We start from the raw sequence: 18,125 nt of genomic DNA, 5'->3' as shown, positions 1-18,125 counted from the left end.
AGACAACATTCCAAAATTAGGGTGGGAATACAAACCAGACTAACGCACGCAATACCTAAGCAAAAACTTTGAAGTAATAGTCTTGTGGAAACCTGGAAGGTGGAGAGAAGGAAGTAATAAAGGGAAAATCAGACATCCGCCTGTTCGTAGCAATTGCTACAAGGGAAACCCATACGGGTCCAACGAAAGAAAAGCCTCGCAGTTGAAGAAAAATTTGTCCTGATCCGGGACTTGAACCCGGGACCACGGAAAGGCGGTGGTCCCGGGCTCGAGTCCCGGACCAGGACGAATTTTTCTTCAACTGCGAGGCTTTTCTTTCGTTGAACCCGTATGGGTTTCCTTTGTAGCAATTGCTACGAATGGGTGGATGTCTAATTTTCCCTTTATTACTTCTCTCCACCTTGCGGGTTTCTGCAGAACTATTACGTCAAACTCTTGCCTTTGCTTCGAGTTATTGACAAATTCAACTTCGCCCTGCCCTCCGCTAGCCGCCTGGTTAGCTCAGATGGTAGAGCGGCTGCCCCGGAAAGGCGGTGGTCCCGGGTTCGAGTCCTGGGACCACTGTTGGAATTTTTCTTCAACTACGAGACTTTTCTTTCGTGGAACCCGTATGGGTTCCCTTTGTAGCAATTGCTATGAAGGGGTGAATTCTCCCTTTATTGCAAAAACTTTGCCAACCTTAGTATGGCATCAGATGCAACTAATAGAATAGTTATCTAGTTTTTTATTGAAGAGTTAAAGGTCAAAAACAATACAACTTCGTTTCTTGAAATTTTGCCATTTCTTTTATTTGTATAAGTGTATTGCCTAATAAAATATGATTATGTTACTGAGCTGTCTGGATGTTTTTTCTTCCCTTTTTGAATGACATGTCTAGTTTGAAGTAACAATATTCCTCCCAGGAGGCTTGTAAGGTATGCATGATAAATAAATAAATAAATAAGTAAATACACAAACAAAAAACAAATTTTGCCTTAGCATTTCAGTTTACACCACCAGCCTGACCTGTACGGAGCGCTTCAGCTGCTGCTCTGATGCGAGCTACTTTACTTCCCGCGAAAGCAGCGACGACAGGCTACTTTTCAGCCTCATAGGGTCCGCCTGGAACTCTGCAACGGTGAAGCCTGCAAAATACAATTGAAATTATCTTTAAGAAGATGCAATGAACATTCAGCACAAACATGCCATAAATATTTATATGTATATAGTTGTGGCACTATGCTAAGTTTCCTTTCAGTATTTCAGGAAATATTATGTACAAATTGTAACAATAAAGCAGCAGACCTCCCTGCCCACTCTGTAGCGAAGAAGGGCAGTTCTTAGACAATCACTTTTGAATATACTTTTGCTTTCCAGAGATTTTGTGACACTAGCAATGAACCAATGCCCATGGTGCTAACATGTCGTTGCTAGTGACCTAAAAGTATCTCTAAGAGCGATTGTTGAACATGGCCCCAAGACAGCAACGCAGTCACTTCCCGCTTATAACATAAGCAAGTAGGAACAACCATGAACTATGACTGCTACACAGATATCACACTGTGCATAGCAAATGCATTTTTGGAAGACAAAGGGAATGACCTACTGGCTTCTATTGTTCAGTGGGTAAAAAAAATTATTGTTCCCTGCACTGATGGCAATAGTTGGTATGCACTGTGCTTAACTACGCTAGTATTTAATTTCTCCTGTGGAGCTTCACACTTTGAGCAATCATGATAACCATACATGTAAGTATTCATTGCATGGGGCCAATAAGACCTTTATGATTGTTTTTGCAAAATAAGTTGGACAACTTCCAGTTTGTCATATTTGGAACATAGTCACAATGTCACTGTCACATAAACAGGGACAGTATATTTGTGCTTTTTGAGTTTTTGAAATAATTACCAATTTCTAATCTAGGATTAGTGCATGTACATTAAGGAGTACCCTGAACTGAGTTTTAAGTGCAGAAAATTTTAAATTCGGTAATCATTAAAATTGGTCCGTATTGCTACTTGGCATGTGAAAAATGGAAAAATAATTACACTCAGGAATTACACAAATTTTAAAGTTTATTGCATAGAAGTTCTATAGGCCAGGCAGAAGAAATAAGGTGCTTGAAACCACATACCGTAAAAACCCGCATATAATTTTTTCCTATTAGCGTCCCAAATTTTCGCCTTGTACTATATGTGGATCCGAATGAAAATTTCAGTCAGAAATTTGGGCTAGAAGTTTTGGTTCCGTTAATGCTGCGTGGCTATGGCTTGACTGCCTTATTGCTGAGTGGCTACGGTTTCGTTTCCTTATTGCTGCATAGCTACAGCTTGGTTTCGTTATTGCTGCCTGACTACAGCATCGTTTCTTTATTGTTGAGTGTGCACCTGGGCAGCACACGTGCAAACCACACTTCGCGAAGTGCATCTTTTTAATTCTGCATTAAAAGACCAAGAAAACAGTACTCGACTACCTTCTAGAGACAGGTTATTTTAGCCGCACAGGACATTGACAACAGTGCGGCCGGAAGGCAGTTTGGCGTCGAGGGAAGCATTCACGGATGGCGTCGACAGAAGGAAGCCCTTTTCACGTGCAGGGGAACGCGAAGAAGCTTTCACGACCCGAAAAGTGGGACATTCCCTGAAATCGAACTAGGCCTGACGGAGTTCATACGCAAACAGTGAGCCGCGCATCTAGCTGTGAGTGTGGAGCTTACACAGGCAAAAGCTAAGGAGCTTGCTAGAGAAAAAAAAGCTACCGCGCTCCACCATCAAAGCAAGCAAGCACTGGATTTATCACTACACGTGCCTTGCTGGATTTTCCTTACGTTGCCAAACTTCGATTTCGCAAAAGCTGCCCGAATCGTTCGAAGAGCTGTGGCTTTCCAGCACCACGTTATTTCACTGCGCATGTCCAAGAACTTCCAGCTAGGACAAATCAGCAATGCTGACCAAACGCCGGTGTATCTGGACATGCCATCACCCCTCAACGTGCATAACAAGGGCTCTAAACAAGTTTATGCCTGGTCCTCTGGCCGTGAAAAAACACGAAGTTCCCGTCCTGTCGTGCACGGCAGTCAGACACAAGCTCCTGCCCTATGTCGTCTTCAAGCGCAAGACAGTGCCTAAAGGTGAGGTCCTGCCAAAAAAATGTGGTCTTGAGATGCCATGAGAAAGGCTGGATAAACGAGAATCTTGTGTTCGACTGGATAAAGTCCGTCTGGTGTAGGCGGCCCGGCGCACTGTTGTTCCTGTCTATCCTTGTGCTGGACGCATTTCATTATTTGGCCAACTCAATGAAGAGGCTGTTGCGCCAATCCGGCACTGAACTCATCATTATCCCAGGTGGGATGTCGCAGCTGCAGCCTTTAGATGACTGGGGGACAAGCCGTTCAAGGAAGCAGTCAAACGGTTTTACGTAGATTGGATGCGCGCAGGTGAGCCTGCAGTGACGCCGAGCGGGTCTGCTGAAGCGGGCTTCGCCAGCCACGCTACGCAAGTGGATTATGGATGCATGGGCCAGCATACCAGAGGACCTTGTGCGTTGCACATTCAAGAAGTGCGGCATCTTGAACACGCTCGATGGCACAGAGGATGAGTACCTCTGGGAAGATATGTCCGACAAGGAACTATCCGAAGAGAGCGCAGCTGAGGAAGACAGTGACTGAAGTGCGGAGTGCAATTTAAATAAATTTTTTCCTCAGATTTTCCTAACTCGTATTATACGTGGACAAAAATTTCTTTTCCCATTTCGCGTCTCAAAAATTTCACCTCGCACTATATGCAAGTTCATACTGTATGCGGGTTTTTACGGTAGTTGCAACAAATTTATTATTGCTAGAAGTTGCAGAGAAATTAGTAAACAGATTGTTAGTTATTTTTTGAACAGACAACGTAACTGTGAAGTTTCAGCATCCTTAAGTAGTGAAATGTAGCAGCTGTCAGCAATAATTTCTCTCTTTACTGCCTTTCCTTACCTCAAGTGGCAAACCTTCTTCCTCTTTAGACTTTATCAGCTAAGAGATGCTTACCAACTGCAGTAGCGACACCTGTATGACTGGCAGTGTTTACAGCATCCATGTGCTGTGACATAGTTGCTAGCGTGGACAAGACTATGGAAAAAGGGTGGGACAGGACAGAGCACTACTTTTTCAACAGTTCAAAAACTAGCGCTCTGGCCTGTCCCACCATTTTTCTGTAGTCTTGTTCGCGCTAGTACCTATGTCACAGCAAATGCATCAACACCAACTAGCCCAACTTTCCACGTTAATTACAGTATCCATGCACAGTGAGCATTGGTTGAATGACACACTACAAATGATTTGAGGCAAAAATGTTGCACAACTATGGCTGCTCTCGTACAAGGAATATGCACAAGCATTTACCAGAAGTGCAGCGCAGTGGCTTGCACACATCTTAGTTTTCTTTTAAAGGGGTCCTGAACCACCACTCAGGCATGGTGAAATAAAGTCTTCAGATAGCATTTGCTGCTGTGAACATTTCAGCCAGGTTTTGCATTCAGGTACGGCATGTGGAGCTCGCAAGCGGAGTGCAAAGTCTTTGTCCTCTCAAATGCTCTCTTTTCAACAGAAGCCTGCCCGTCACTCTTTTCCGGACAATTTATTTCGTAATAAAGTGCCCAGAAAATGTGGCTGCTATTGGCTAATAGCTGACATCAATCAAGAAGGGTGTTTGGATCAGTGCCCTTTTCCCTTTTGTTACTGAGAGAATTTTTGGTGAAGTTTAAACAGGCTGGAGTAAGCAAAGATCTGCTTTTAAATTTTGATAATAATTACGCACTTCTGCAAGAAGCCGACTATTATCTGCTCACGTATGAATGGCTCCGGCCGCCCGCATGGGAATTAAACTTTGGCTACCCTGCTTATTGGTGTCATGGCCATCAGCTTGGTCGGGTCTCACCAATTTCGATTAGTTTGGAGCCTTCAACTAGCCTAGAACCACACAATACTTGGTCAGAACATACGCACGCTTGCCAGCGCACTGTCACTTGTCGCAGCTCCTGGTTAGATGCCTTGGCAGACTTTGCACTTCAATATGCACCAGTTGGATTTGACCACTATCCGTTGATCAATCTGCGGGCAAAGCCGGTCTGTAGCATGGCCGGACTGGACCACATGTGCACAAGCCCACACTGAAGCCCTGTCGTGCACGAAGCAAATGCTGCACATACCCACTACAGCTGCAGTGTGCTACGTAGCATAGACACTGTGGCCACTGTGAGAAGTTCACTGGCTGAGCGCACTTTCACTCAGTGATTTCGCTCAGTACCAATGTCATCATCTTACATTGACTATGTTTACTAGGCTGTCTTTGGCCGTGACCTCGAAGATGTGCATATGCCAGCTTAGCCCATGGCTGGTGTGCACATACCTCGGAGGCCATGTTTCCTCACTGAGCTGGTGGCAATGAGGTCGAAGTCGAAATGCATAGCGCTTTCACTGCTTCTGCTGCTCAGATTCATTGCTTGCTTGATCACGCGAAGTTGGTGTTCAGACGGCAGCTATGCTCCGCCCTCACGTGGTGCAGTGGCTGATCTTGTACCAGACGATCGCTCGGTTTTATGCAGCAAATGACATCACGCATGGATTGGCAATATGGCGGTGGGCGCCAGAGGGCGGCGCTTAGAGCCAGCGAGTTCTTGCTCATATTTTGGACAGAAATGTGCTTTTACCGCCCAGTTTTTAAATGTGTATAGCCATAACAGACCCTTCATTACAATTTCTCGCGGAAAACTGCAAAATGTTAGGTGATCATGTCATGCCCCCTTTAAGGTCACCTGAAAAGGCGAGTGTGAGAGAACTGTGCCAGATAATAAATGTTGTACTTATTGGTGCAGTAATGCAAAAGGAAAATTGGAAGTGCATTGCAGATATGCACGCACCAGGGAATGAATAAAATTAATAATGGGAATTTATCAGCATGCACAAAGTATGGTCAGGAAGTTGTGTTGATGATGGAGCCTCATGAATACAGAGCATGTGCCCTCCTAAGGGGGGGAGCATAGCAGAGAGTTGCACCGAAGGATGCATTGCATATGTGCACATATGACTGCCTATCTCAGCACTTGCTGCTGTTATAAGGCGCTAATATAACGTGCGGTCAATGCTTGTTTGCTCACGCGAATCATAAAGGATCAAAATTAGGTCTGCAAATAAAAGCACATAATTTGTGCCAAATCATGAACTTACATACATACTGCTGACATACGTGCTCACAGTAAAATGGGAAAATGGCTTACCGATAATGGCATTCACTTTGACAGGGTCCAGGCATTCCCGTTGAGGTGCACAAGGATGCGCATTGGACCGCCGTCCAAACAGTGATTTGCCACGCAGCTCCTCTGCTGTGAACAGATGCCGCATGAGGCCCCTTGCAAACTTAGCAGGGGCCCCAGGGCAATTGCGGCGCAGTCCTTCAATTACTGCGTTGTCTACGACAACTCCGCCTCCGATGTCCATCTGCGAAAAATGCCGAACAGTGACAAAGCGCACACAAAATTAAACTTTGGCAATACAGCACCAATGCACATAAAGAACTGCCAAATTCCTATTTAAAGAATTATTCAGCTTACATTTTTTAACAAGGTGGTTAATAGAAAACAGCAGTTATATGCCACATTACATTCCTTATTTTGCGAAGCCTTCTGAACAAGTTTAGAAGTCCAACAACTTTGTAATCGAAAGTTTTACAGAAGCCCATCTGGTCAGGATGAAACATGACAAAGAAAGACTTACACTGACCAAATAAAACTTTAAAGCAAGACGTTTCGGCTTCCAAGCCTCATAGGAAGGCTTTCCCAAGGTTTTCATATGAAAGCCAAAACGCCTTGCATTTAAAGTTTTCTTTGGTCAGTGTACATCTTTCTTTATCATGTTTCATCCTGACCAGACAGGCTTTCATCGAACTCGTGACTACAAAGTTGTTGGACTTCTGAACTTGTTCACAAGTCTTTGTGAAATAAGGAACGTAATGTGGCATATAAATGCTGCTTTCTATTAAACATCTGTGTAAGCCTTAATATGGGGCTTGGAAGCCACAACATTTTGCTTTCAAGTTTTATTTAGTCAGTGTAGGTCTTTCTTTGTCATCCAACTTTATTGCCGAACTCTAGCAAAAATTGTTTTCACATTTCTCCGCTCACATTTCTAAACTGAGCCAATATACCGTATGGAAGCTGAAATCCAAGAGCCTTAATCGGAAATCAAGCTGAATTAAATTATGGGGTTTTACGTGCCAAAACCACTTTCTGATTATGAGGCACGCCGTAGTGGAGGACTCCGGAAATTTCGACCACCCAAGGTTCTTTAACGTGCACCTAAATCTAAGTACACGGGTGTTTTGGCATTTCGCCCCCATCGAAATGTGGCCACCGTGGCCGGGATTCGATCCCGCGACCTCGTGCTCAGCAGCCTAACGCCATAGCCACTGAGCAACCACGGCAGGTTCAAGCTGAGTTGTTGAAGCCATGTGTTGCAATTTTGCACAAGACTCCCAAGACAACTATGTAGTCATAGAAGGTGTCAACTGTAAGCATAACATGGATTTTCTGTACAATCCCTTTCTTAAAAGGGAATGTGAGTGCATACCAAAAATTTTTTTAATGGTTATTCTGCGAGTTATAGTGCTGAAAACTTGTACATATATGTAATATTATGTGCTTATTTTGAATATATAAGGTCATTTTCATCTATCTTCTTTGTTCAAGTTCTATGCAAGCTTCCCTTAATTATCTCCTGCGAAGATTAGGGGCTACTGCGAGGTATGGAATTTAATCTGAAACTCGAAAAGGTGCTCTTTTGGCGAGTAACTTTGAAGTCTTGCAGCTATTGTTCTAGGCAAGCCAAACCAATAAGGTTGGTCTAATTTCACTCTTGAATCATACAGAAGGTATTGGTACCCTGTTCAGCAAAATTTCAGGAACTGGTATTCTGCAAATCTTTGAAAAAATTATGTAAAGGAAGCTCGGATAAAACTAGAACCAGAGGACATAAACAAAGATAGGCTGCATGTTCAAAGTAAGCTCGTCACATTACATATATCTACAAGTTTTCAGCCCCACATCTCAAAGATATTTTTTTTTTAACCCACCTCCCACCTAATGGGTCCTGAACTGCCCATCGAGGTTATTGAAGGAATGCAGTCCATGGATGGCATATGCTACTGTGAACATCTCAGCCAAATTTTTCAGTCGTGCGCAGAGCATGTAGCTCACAAGTAGAGTGTGAAGTCAAGTACTTTTCAAAAACTCTTTTCAAACGAGGCCTTTTCACCCACTTTGAAACTGTCACCAGCTTAAATATGCCGTCTGCTATTGGCTGATACCAATCAAGAAGAGTGTATCCGTCCGTTTCTTCCTACAGTTACAGTGTGTATTTATTGAAGCACTTTATAAACAGGCTCAAGTAAGCAAAAAGCTGGTTTTGAATTTTGATAAAAATTACATACATTTCTAGAGAAAACTGGCTATCTTCTGCTCATGCTTGGCTGCCACCGCCCACGCAAGAATTAAACTTTGACCACCTGCTTATGAGTGTCGTAGCTGCTGAGCCTCGCTAATTTCAATTAGCTTTGAACAAAACTAGCTTCGAAGCAGGCAAAATTTAAGGTCAGACCACATGTATCCTTACCAGCGCACACCCCCTCCAGGCTGCTCCTGGCTAGATGCCATGGGAGACAAGCTATTGACAACACTTCAGAATGTGCAAATTTGATGTGGCTATTATCCATTGGTCAAGCAGGTGAAGGGCAAAACTGGTCGGTCCGCACTATGCAGCGCAGCCAAACTGGAGAGGATGGGCACGGGCACACACTGGAGCCCTGTTGTGCACAAAGAAAATGCTACGCACGTCACACGTGGCTGATAGACTGACCGATTTGAAAATTGCTGCCAAGGTTACACATCAGCACCCTGCAAGGCTGAAACTGTGGACTTTGAAGACTCCTACGCTCCCAACTTCTTGTGAGGCTGCAGCTACCTTAACTCCGGTGTGGCATTATTTTACCATAATGGAAAGCACTGGGCTAGAGTATATGAAATGCCTTGCAAGTGTGAAGCAAGGCATAACATGATGCACCATTAATGTGGAAAAACAAGCAGTGCTGCCTATGTCCTTTTTGCCACAAAGAACAGTTGCTTTCGTTCACATGTCTGATGAATTCTATGCTGGCTGCCAACTCATATGCACTACTGTTAGGTTTTTCAGTGTAACTTTATGTAGCGAATGTTGACAACAAACTATTTCGTGAATTTAAGGGAGTTTGTTGCAATAATGTTCATCTGTAAAATTTCACATATATCATTATATGGACAGACAACACATAGGAACTGGATTTTTGATTGCGACGTTAGACCAGATGTCGGGCCCTATATAGATGGCAGACACATTTACAAAAATTATACATTATACACACATTAAACATAGGTCTTACCTTTGGGCATGGCTTCACACTACCCCCGATGACATCGTCCTCAATCATTTTTTTTAGCTTTTTCACCATCTTGTGGCATTCTAAAAAAAAAAAATAATTTGGCCTCATTCAAATAAGGTAGAACTAAGGCGTAAATTTTCTAAAAGCTTCTGGTGGCAGCCTCACCATATGGCAAATAATGTGAAAAACAGTAAGAAAGCCTACCATGCAGTTCCTCCAATTCTTGATTTCTTCGCTTGAGGGCTGCCAACTCTTCCCTCAGCTGCTCACATGTGGTGCACACCTACAGTGGTTTATTGACAAACAATTCAAACATACTGTTTTATAGACTAACATGTAAAGCGTGAAAAACAATATGAAATATTTGGCTATGCTTCATGCATCATCACTAAACGAAAACTGCACTTTAGTTTCGTGTTAACCATGAGAAGGCATTATTTTGGAATACAGTTATGGAAAGTAACTTGGCTAATTCTGTTAATCATAGCATAAGAAGCCAAAAAACAATGACACCAACGACAATACAGGGGACATTACTTCTACTCACAGGACATCCATGTTAATAAGGACTGATAAAGAGTTTGCAGGGCTCGGATCATGTTAGATAAGGGTTTATAATGGTCAGATCAAGTTTCATGACATTGACAGTGACACCAGGCTGTGTTGAGATGACCAAGTGGCACAATGCTTACGCATACTTAGGCAACTACCAGAGGAGTTTGTGCGTGAATTTTACATTTGGAGGGTGCAAGATATTGTAAAATCAAGTTCTGCACTGGAAGCAAAATAGAACAGACCTTGGTACTTTATGAAACACTGTCTAGACTTAAATGACTCCTTAAAATATGGAGTATGAATATGCAAAGAGTTAGAAAAGACACCTATCTGAGCGTTCCGACTCAACTTTGCTGAATCTGACGCTTTCTGTCATATGCGGAAACCAGTTACAATAGAACCTGGCATTAACACAATAAAAGCTTGTCTCACAATTCCCCAGCCACTTAATGTGAAGGCATTCCATTACAGTACTGATGCTGTGAAATGAACTAGAATTATAAGGTGTCCTAAGAGCAAAAGTAGACAAAAACAAAAACCATGAGCAGAAAAGCTAAGATTTCGGTAAATTTTAGCTTACCTGAGTGTTTATTGTGAGCAGTGCAGTTATTTCAAACTTTTTTTTTTCTCAAAAGAAATTTTTTTATGCAGATCTTTCGTACATTAACAGACATAACTGTTTTCTACTTAATATTTTTTAATTATACGTTGCACTTTGCAAAGTATTAAAGTGCAATGAACATCCCAAAAAAATTTGCACAATAACCTTCAGTATGGGTCCATCTTAATAGCAATGCGCATCTATCAAGAGAGCCCCCCCCCCCCCCTTTTTTTTGAAGATCACACTCCCAGGACTTCAGAACTTCTTAGTTTTGGTTCATTGCACAGGTCAATATCTCTCCCAAGCGATTGCCAAAAATATTTTTTACTATGGCAGGCTAAATTTATGTTACAAGTGCTGGTGTGAGCCACTTTGTTTACAAACCAGAAAAAATATTTTTTACAGGTTATACAACACTAGTTTTCCCAGAAGAATGTGCTCTGTAAGAGAGCCTAATCATCAGCCTTCATACTCTTATTCAAAGCTTTTTTTTTTCTAAACATGGTCTCATACCTTAACACAATCCATCATTACAACCTAATACAACACAACACTTTATTGAAGCCAAGCTAAGGAAGGACAATTTTGATTGCAGATGACTACTCATGGAATGTAATGTGGTAATACATGTAACATTGAAATCATACAAAAATATTTTCAGAACAAGTGCCGACCCTGCAACTAGAGTAATGTATTTTTGAAGCACTGCTATCAAGGTTACACAGCTTTGATGGGCGAAGTGAGTGTGACAGATGCACACACTGGCAAGAGCATTCTACACTGTGTGTCACTAAACCTTGCTGTGCAACAGCCTGCAAATGACACTAAATTTGCATGCCTGACTGTGGTATAACCATCCACGTACTGAGTGACTGAAGATTCCACCTTCCGCTAAGGTCACACATGGAAACCATAGCAGGCATTTGTTCTCAACTTACCTAACCTCCATGCATGCCAACGAAGAGATTGCACAGATGTGCTGTTTTTGAGCGCTGTCAAAATAACCTAAAGTGACAAATAATTGGAATTCAAATCAGCACGAACATCAGTACGGAACACCAGTAAAAGAAGGATACAGATGCGGCCCTGACTAAGAAGATTTATTTGCCACAACCGCGCAATATATACTTGCACAGTAAATAACAGAGGAAGGAAAAAACCATGAAAGTAATAACAATGATAAAGATAATAAAAGGAATAGTTCATTCAAACACTATCACTGTAAGACGTACAAATTCTGTGCACAGACTTGCAAAGTCCAGAAACAAGAAAATCAATTTCTTTGTTAGATAAAGCAATCAAACGCCTGCTGACACACATGAAGGAAGGCCACGTTGCCTAGCCTAGCCATCTCCAAATCCTTTAGAATTTCTCTGGTCAGCTGGTCCCAGTGACGTATCACAATGTCAATGCCGAAAGTCAGGCACACAGCCACAGTCTCGGCAGTGAATACAAAGGTTACCAGATGTCACTGAGAATATGCTGCAGGCATGCTCCCTTAACCGCTTATTGAGACAACGGCCTGTTTGGCTGATATACCGCTTGCCGCAAAACAGGGGCAGGGATTACACCACCGCTTCAAAGCAAGAGACGACATAATTGCAGTGTTTCATCTTGCAAGCTTGGTTTTATTTAGCACTTGGATTTACGGCCCTACACAACCTAAGTAGCCTTTAATCTGCAGAAAAAACATTACATCCACCAGCGACACATTTGAGGTTGTGTGCGATGCCGTAGATGTGCAGAATGATGACAAAACTTCTTTTGTCTCGCCCCTTTGACGAGCTCAAGTGAGCATCCCAGGACTCATTTCTGTTTCTTTCAGCAGGCACTTGGCAAATGTCAAAACATAACAAAAGAACCCAGCCTTTATGAGGCGTTCCAGTTTGCTTCTTAAAGTTGAACAAGATTTTGAGATGGCAAGACTTTTGCAGGGCATTAGTGTAGCAAGTCTTCACAATGGCCCACTTTACAACCTTTGTGTGCATAGATCCAAAAGGGAGCAATGGCTTGTCAGGACAAGGCTGATATGCCCAAAGAGTGTGGATAGGACGCAATGTTAATATTAAATCCAAGAATCTAATGGACCTACCCTCAGGAACTTCATGAATTAAAGCAAGCAGCGAAAAACAGTTTCAAAACTGTCAGAATGAGTCCTGGGATGCTCACTCAAGCTAGACAAAGGTGTGAGACAGAAGAAATCTTGTCATTGTTTTGTGCCTTCACGGCATGGCCTACAACTTCTGAAATATTGCCGCCATATGTAATGGTTTTTTTTTTCTACACCTGAAAGGCTGGTTAGGTTGTGCAGGGCCGTAAACACAAGTGCGCAAGAAAACTGAGCTTGTAAGATGAAACACTGTAATCATTTCGTCCCTTGCTCTGAAGTTGTGGTATATATCCTACCCCTGTCATGCAGCAAGTGATAAAATGGCCTAACAGGCTGTTGTCTCAATGAGTGGCTAGGGGAGTAAGTCTACAGCATACTCTTGACAACATCTGGCCACCATGGTAGTCACTGCCAAGACTGTAGCTGCAAGCCTGACTTTCAGCGTTGTGATGTTTTAAAGCATCCCCAGGACCAGCTGACAGACGAAATTCTCGAGGCAACATGTGTTAGCAGGCTTTCAATCGCTTTATCTAACAAAGAAATTTATTTTGTAATTTCTTGGCATTGCATGTTTGCACGTGCAATCTGTATTCAAGGAAAAATGGCACAAACAAACATGAACAAGATAGAAAAACTTCCACGTTTTTTTTATTTTGTACCCGTTTATCTGCACCATTCTTCCTCAAGTATGGATTACCAACATGCCCAACAGTCAGTACTTCTAAAGTAATTTATATGGCTTACAGTGATGGTGTATGATGGACTACTCATTTTACAATGTTTTTCATAGTTTTTTCTTTCTTTTTTTGCTATAGATTGTGCAAGTATATATTGCATGATTGGGACAAATAAACCTTTTTGTGAGTCAGTGCTGTGTCTGCCTCCTTTTCCTGGTCTTCCATCTTTTGCCATTTTAATTTCCCAGCATGTAGTACCAACTCGCACAAGCACAAGTTATAAAAAATGGGCACACTGCAGAACATCCTCAAACGAAGTTAAATTGTGGTGTTTGGTGTCCCTGACCTGCAACAGTGGATTAAGGGTAACTGCATTGGAGAACATCATATCTGGACCCCTTGTAGTACTTAAACGTGCACCCAAAGCTCGGCACACGACTATTTCACCATTCCCCGCTCCTGGGAGTGTGGCGGCTACATTCAGCAATCGAATCCCCGACCACGTGTTTACCAGCACAGCCACACTCGTGGTTCACCCTGAAACGTCCTATATTCGTCAACAGTGAAGCGGTCTGCAAATTTAATTCAGCAAATTCAGATAAAACCGCGGGTTAAATCAGCGAATAACAAAGATAAAACAACAGGTTAAATGATCACATGCTCAGTCTCTGGTTAGGCTAATGTCACTGTCACGCTGCCATGAATTGCATATTCGGAACAACATGTACCGTCATCGCTACAATGAATAAAATTGCACAAAGCCTTGCATTTACGGTTCTTAGATTGACACAGTTGCCAATAACAAAGTGCAAGCGCAATTCCGAGGTGACGCAATACGGTATTAGCACTCTACCACGCCACAACGCGCTAGGCAAAACAAAAAATTACCGATTCTCCCTCATCAACACTGAAAGTGCCCGATGCGTCCGACAAAAGGCAGCAGTCATCGGCGGCGGCGATGTCGCCTACGGCGGCTGCGACGAGTCGCGCGCGCTTCTTTTCGAGAGCGCGCGGCTTGCCTGCACAAAATATATAATACGGCTTAAGTGGTGCAGAAGCAGTTGCGTTAAACATTTATGAAAAAATGAAACATTGGCATCTCACCTACGTCCAAAAGCTCAGCAGGGGCAGCCTCTTGGCCTTTCTCCCATGTGCACATCAGCACAGTGCCGCGTAACTCTTCGATGGCGCTTTCGTCTGTGTATAAACGATATCCTATGGCCACGTCTGTTATGCAGCTTATAGGATATACGTCCCACTTTTGTTCTTCAGTCCACTTAATTAACACGTGGCTCATTTCGCTCATTTCGCTCGTGCTGGAAAGTGTCGGGTTAGAAAGTTCGGAATGCGAACATGCGAATGGCCCGCCTGGCGGCTGGCGAAGTCCAAACATTACAGACTTGGATTGACCGCTGGCTATGGATTTAAGTTGTAAACATGGCGGTCATGACGTATATTGAGTTCTCAAAATCGGTTTTGGTTTGACATTATACGTGGTCTTAGAGATTGGCATTCAACGCACGTTTTGCTGTCACCACCGTTTTCGTGCTTCAGGTGGCATCCGTGACGTCGGTGGCACGTCATGTTCGTCAACGTTTACCTGCCGGCAGAAATATTGAAATTGTCGAACGCATCTGTCGAAATATTAGCATCTGTCGAACGCCATTGAAACAGTCGACGCAGATTGTTTGTTTCTAGGAGGCGACTTTAAACTTCCCGGACTCGATTGGTCCCGTAATGGCGAAGCAATCGGTAGGATATGTGTCAAAACAGGAAATGCTTGCCATATTCGCGCCCTTTTCACTGCATCAATGCGTAGCACAGCCCACCCGCAGGAACAATATACTACCTGCTGTAGTGCAGTCCACCCAGGTCATGCCCGGGATAAGCGATCAGGGTAAAGGCGAAGTTCCAATAGACTACGTAAAAGTACCAAACAACGTTCCCAGGCTTATGTGTCACTACTACAAAGCCAAAACACGCGACATATATCTCGCACTCGATGAAAACTATGACGTGTTGAAACACTAACTGAATCAAAGGACGTGCAAGAGTTGTGGAACATATTTAAATCGAAATTATTTGAACTGTGTGAACAATACGCGATGTCGTGTACACGGCGCAGTGAAAGCAAGCCGTGGTGCACTAAGGAAGCCAACAAATCCGCCATGCGCAGACAACGTGCTTGTGCTGCTGATAACGCACACCCTCTTCCGCACACAAACATAACGTGATAATAGTAACGGCAAAAACGAAGGTCATTCTTACGCGAGCGAAAAAAAAAAATGTTTTCTTTCCATTCAATACTTACGACCAGAGGCGTAGCTAGGTCTTCTGTCACCCCCCGGGTGTAGCCGGCGGAAAGCGGGGTGTCTTCAGACGTATATCAGGTATCTTCTTAACATCAGGATTATATACAGTACATACATAATCATTACGTCACAGCAAAAGCCTCCAGAGTGTTGGTTTTCCTGTGCCGAAATTCCAAGCATTTCCCACAGAAAGCCAAACAGCTTCTATATCAAACAGATATGTACGGTCCATGCTAAGTACGCTCGTACAAGATGGGACCCATGGCTTCAAAACGACAAAAAATGTTAGAGTTCAAAATTTGGTGACAAGGTACCTCGTACCTCGGATGGGGCGCACTTGAAAAGCGTAGGAACAAAAACTGAGATTAGAAACATTTTATAAAATATTACATTGCAGAACAGGCATATAGAACGGGACATATATATATATTCCGCCCACACTACATTTCTTCTCGAGTTGATCATATTATCAATAAAGCTACGAAAATCAAATATGAACAATTTCAGGTTCGAATAGTTACTGCCGTATGTTACAATGACAGTTTCTAATGACGCCTTTTTCTTTTTTTGCTGCCGTGATCAGTGTGTGAGAATGTTTTAGTACTTTTTTTCACTCTTTTGACATGTACTGCCTTATGTACTTTTTCAATCACCACCCTTGCATTGCGAATCACCCCCGCTTTAATGCCTTATTGGCGCTAATGAATGAATGAATGAATGAATGAATGAATGAATGAATGAGGTGTGCGGTCCACATTGCTTGTAGGTATTTCGATACTACAGACGAGATAGGGAAAATGACGGCCGTTTTAGGCTTCTTAAAAGACTGCGCATTAATTAAGAAAAAAAAAAGAATTATCACACAAGATTTCGGTGTCTGCACTCCTTTAATTTTCGCTAAATGGGGTCCGCATGGTGCAGTGGACTAAATTCTGTGTCGTTCGTTAACTGAAACACATTGTATCCCACTAATGCAATCTCATTTGCGTAGCAATGAATGTGTAGTCTTCTGGCATACTTTATTAAGTGTAACGGCCGCTAAATTCATCATACAAATTTAAACTACAAATAAGTTTTCCTTCAGGGTTGGACCTTAGATGCGCAATTATTTTTCATTTCGTGATGTTTAACAGCACTGCGTCTGTGTGAAGCACCGATGTCACATTAAAATCATCTGGCATTTAGGCTAATTATTAAAATACATTCTGGCAGGCCTGAATAATTACCCAGCAAAATATTACATGTGATCCCTTCAGTGTATGTATATGCCAATAGGAAACAAAGTGACAGACTTAATACCAACTAGATCGATCTGAACACAAATAGGACTAAGCCTGCTGTTCGAATGAAACCGGTCAAACAATACACCGTGGCCACCACGTACATTGTACAACAAAATAATAATAATTAAAGTTCTAAAAAATTAAGATAAACAAAAGCTGCTTGTTTAGTGGCGCTGGTTGTTATCTAGCTTCAAAGAGCAGAAGGAGCACACTTCATACATTTATCTCTTGTGTTGTAACGTTGTAATCTCTGTGCCTGTAAGGTTGAGTCGTTAGTTCTGTCTGGTTGTATCTGGTTTGGCAGTCCACCCAATCCGTTCCGATCGAGTCGCGCGACCCATGTGCTAGCTATCCAAAATGCCATACAAGAGAAAGTACGGTCGGTATCTACAAGACCCAAGTTGCGAAGTACCACTGCGGTCGAAGTATCGTTTCAAAAAAGCTGCAGAAAGGGAAGACGACCAGGAAGATGGAGTTTCCGCTGCCAATGCTCTTTATCGCCATCCGCGGCAATCGGAGAGCGGCGTGTCGGCAGAGGCAGAAGTGCTCGAGGCTCAAAGCAACGAGTCCGCGTTGCATGAGCCGCCTAACGCGGCAGCATCTGGTCAAGATGGTGTGCTTTCTGCGTTGAGCCTTTCGTGTGACGAGACCGACAACAGCGGCGAGTTGGATGACGAGTTTTCGTCGGAATCGTCCAGCGGGGAAACCTCATCGGGCGGAAACGATGAAAGGACAGATCAGCAGGAACAGACAAAAATGGTAAGAATCTGCTTACACATATGCAGCACTTTGGTCACTCGTTTACTGTGCTTAATCCGTTTTCTTTCTGCAAGGTACCGTTTCTGGTTGCTATAACGGGCAATTTCTTTTAGGCTTATCAAATAATGCCTTGTTTTTAAGCTGCTACTGCAATTCCCAAACACTTTCAAAACCGACAAATATTGCAGTAGTAATTTTTGCCTACATTTATTTTTGCAGGATGATCCGCTGTACCCGGGTGCAAGACTAAGCAAAGCAGAAAGCGTTCTGCTAATCATGGCACACAGCCTGAGGCATTCGGCATCGAAGGAGGCCACGGAGAGTGTGCTAAAGCTTGTTGAGGCACACTTGCCTAATGGTACAGGATTCCCATCAACAAAGTATGCTTTCTTTAAGAACT

At 42.9% G+C, this 18,125-nt stretch overlaps 1 protein-coding gene across 1 annotated transcript; it reads right to left on the bottom strand.

Annotated features, from left to right (window-relative positions):
• Positions 1-367: 367 nt before the first annotated feature.
• Positions 368-14,743, bottom strand: LOC142571120 (uncharacterized). The gene is made up of 6 exons (XM_075679408.1): positions 14,476-14,743; positions 14,260-14,390; positions 9,633-9,711; positions 9,429-9,508; positions 6,238-6,457; positions 368-1,124 (listed from the first exon to the last, which is right to left on the bottom strand). Exons 1-6 carry the CDS (start codon positions 14,675-14,677, stop codon positions 1,042-1,044), a joined length of 795 nt encoding a protein of 264 aa, XP_075535523.1. The 5' UTR covers positions 14,678-14,743; the 3' UTR covers positions 368-1,041.
• Positions 14,744-18,125: the final 3,382 nt, after the last annotated feature.

Source organism: Dermacentor variabilis, chromosome 2 (assembly GCF_050947875.1).
Source record: "Dermacentor variabilis isolate Ectoservices chromosome 2, ASM5094787v1, whole genome shotgun sequence".
NCBI classification, from domain to species: Eukaryota; Metazoa; Arthropoda; class Arachnida; order Ixodida; family Ixodidae; genus Dermacentor; species Dermacentor variabilis.
Note: the sequence above shows the minus strand (reverse complement) of the source record. Positions and strands in the feature narration are given on the sequence as shown.

Coding starts and splice junctions, on each gene's coding strand:
- LOC142571120 (XM_075679408.1), bottom strand. CDS start 14,677: ATGAGCGAAATGAGCCACGTGTTAATTAAGTGGACTGAAGAACAAAAG. Junction 9,712..14,259: donor GTGTTGATGAGGGAGAATCG/GTAATTTTTTGT, acceptor AAACCACTGTAG/GTGTGCACCACATGTGAGCA. Junction 6,458..9,428: donor GTGTGAAGCCATGCCCAAAG/GTAAGACCTATG, acceptor CATTTTTCGCAG/ATGGACATCGGAGGCGGAGT.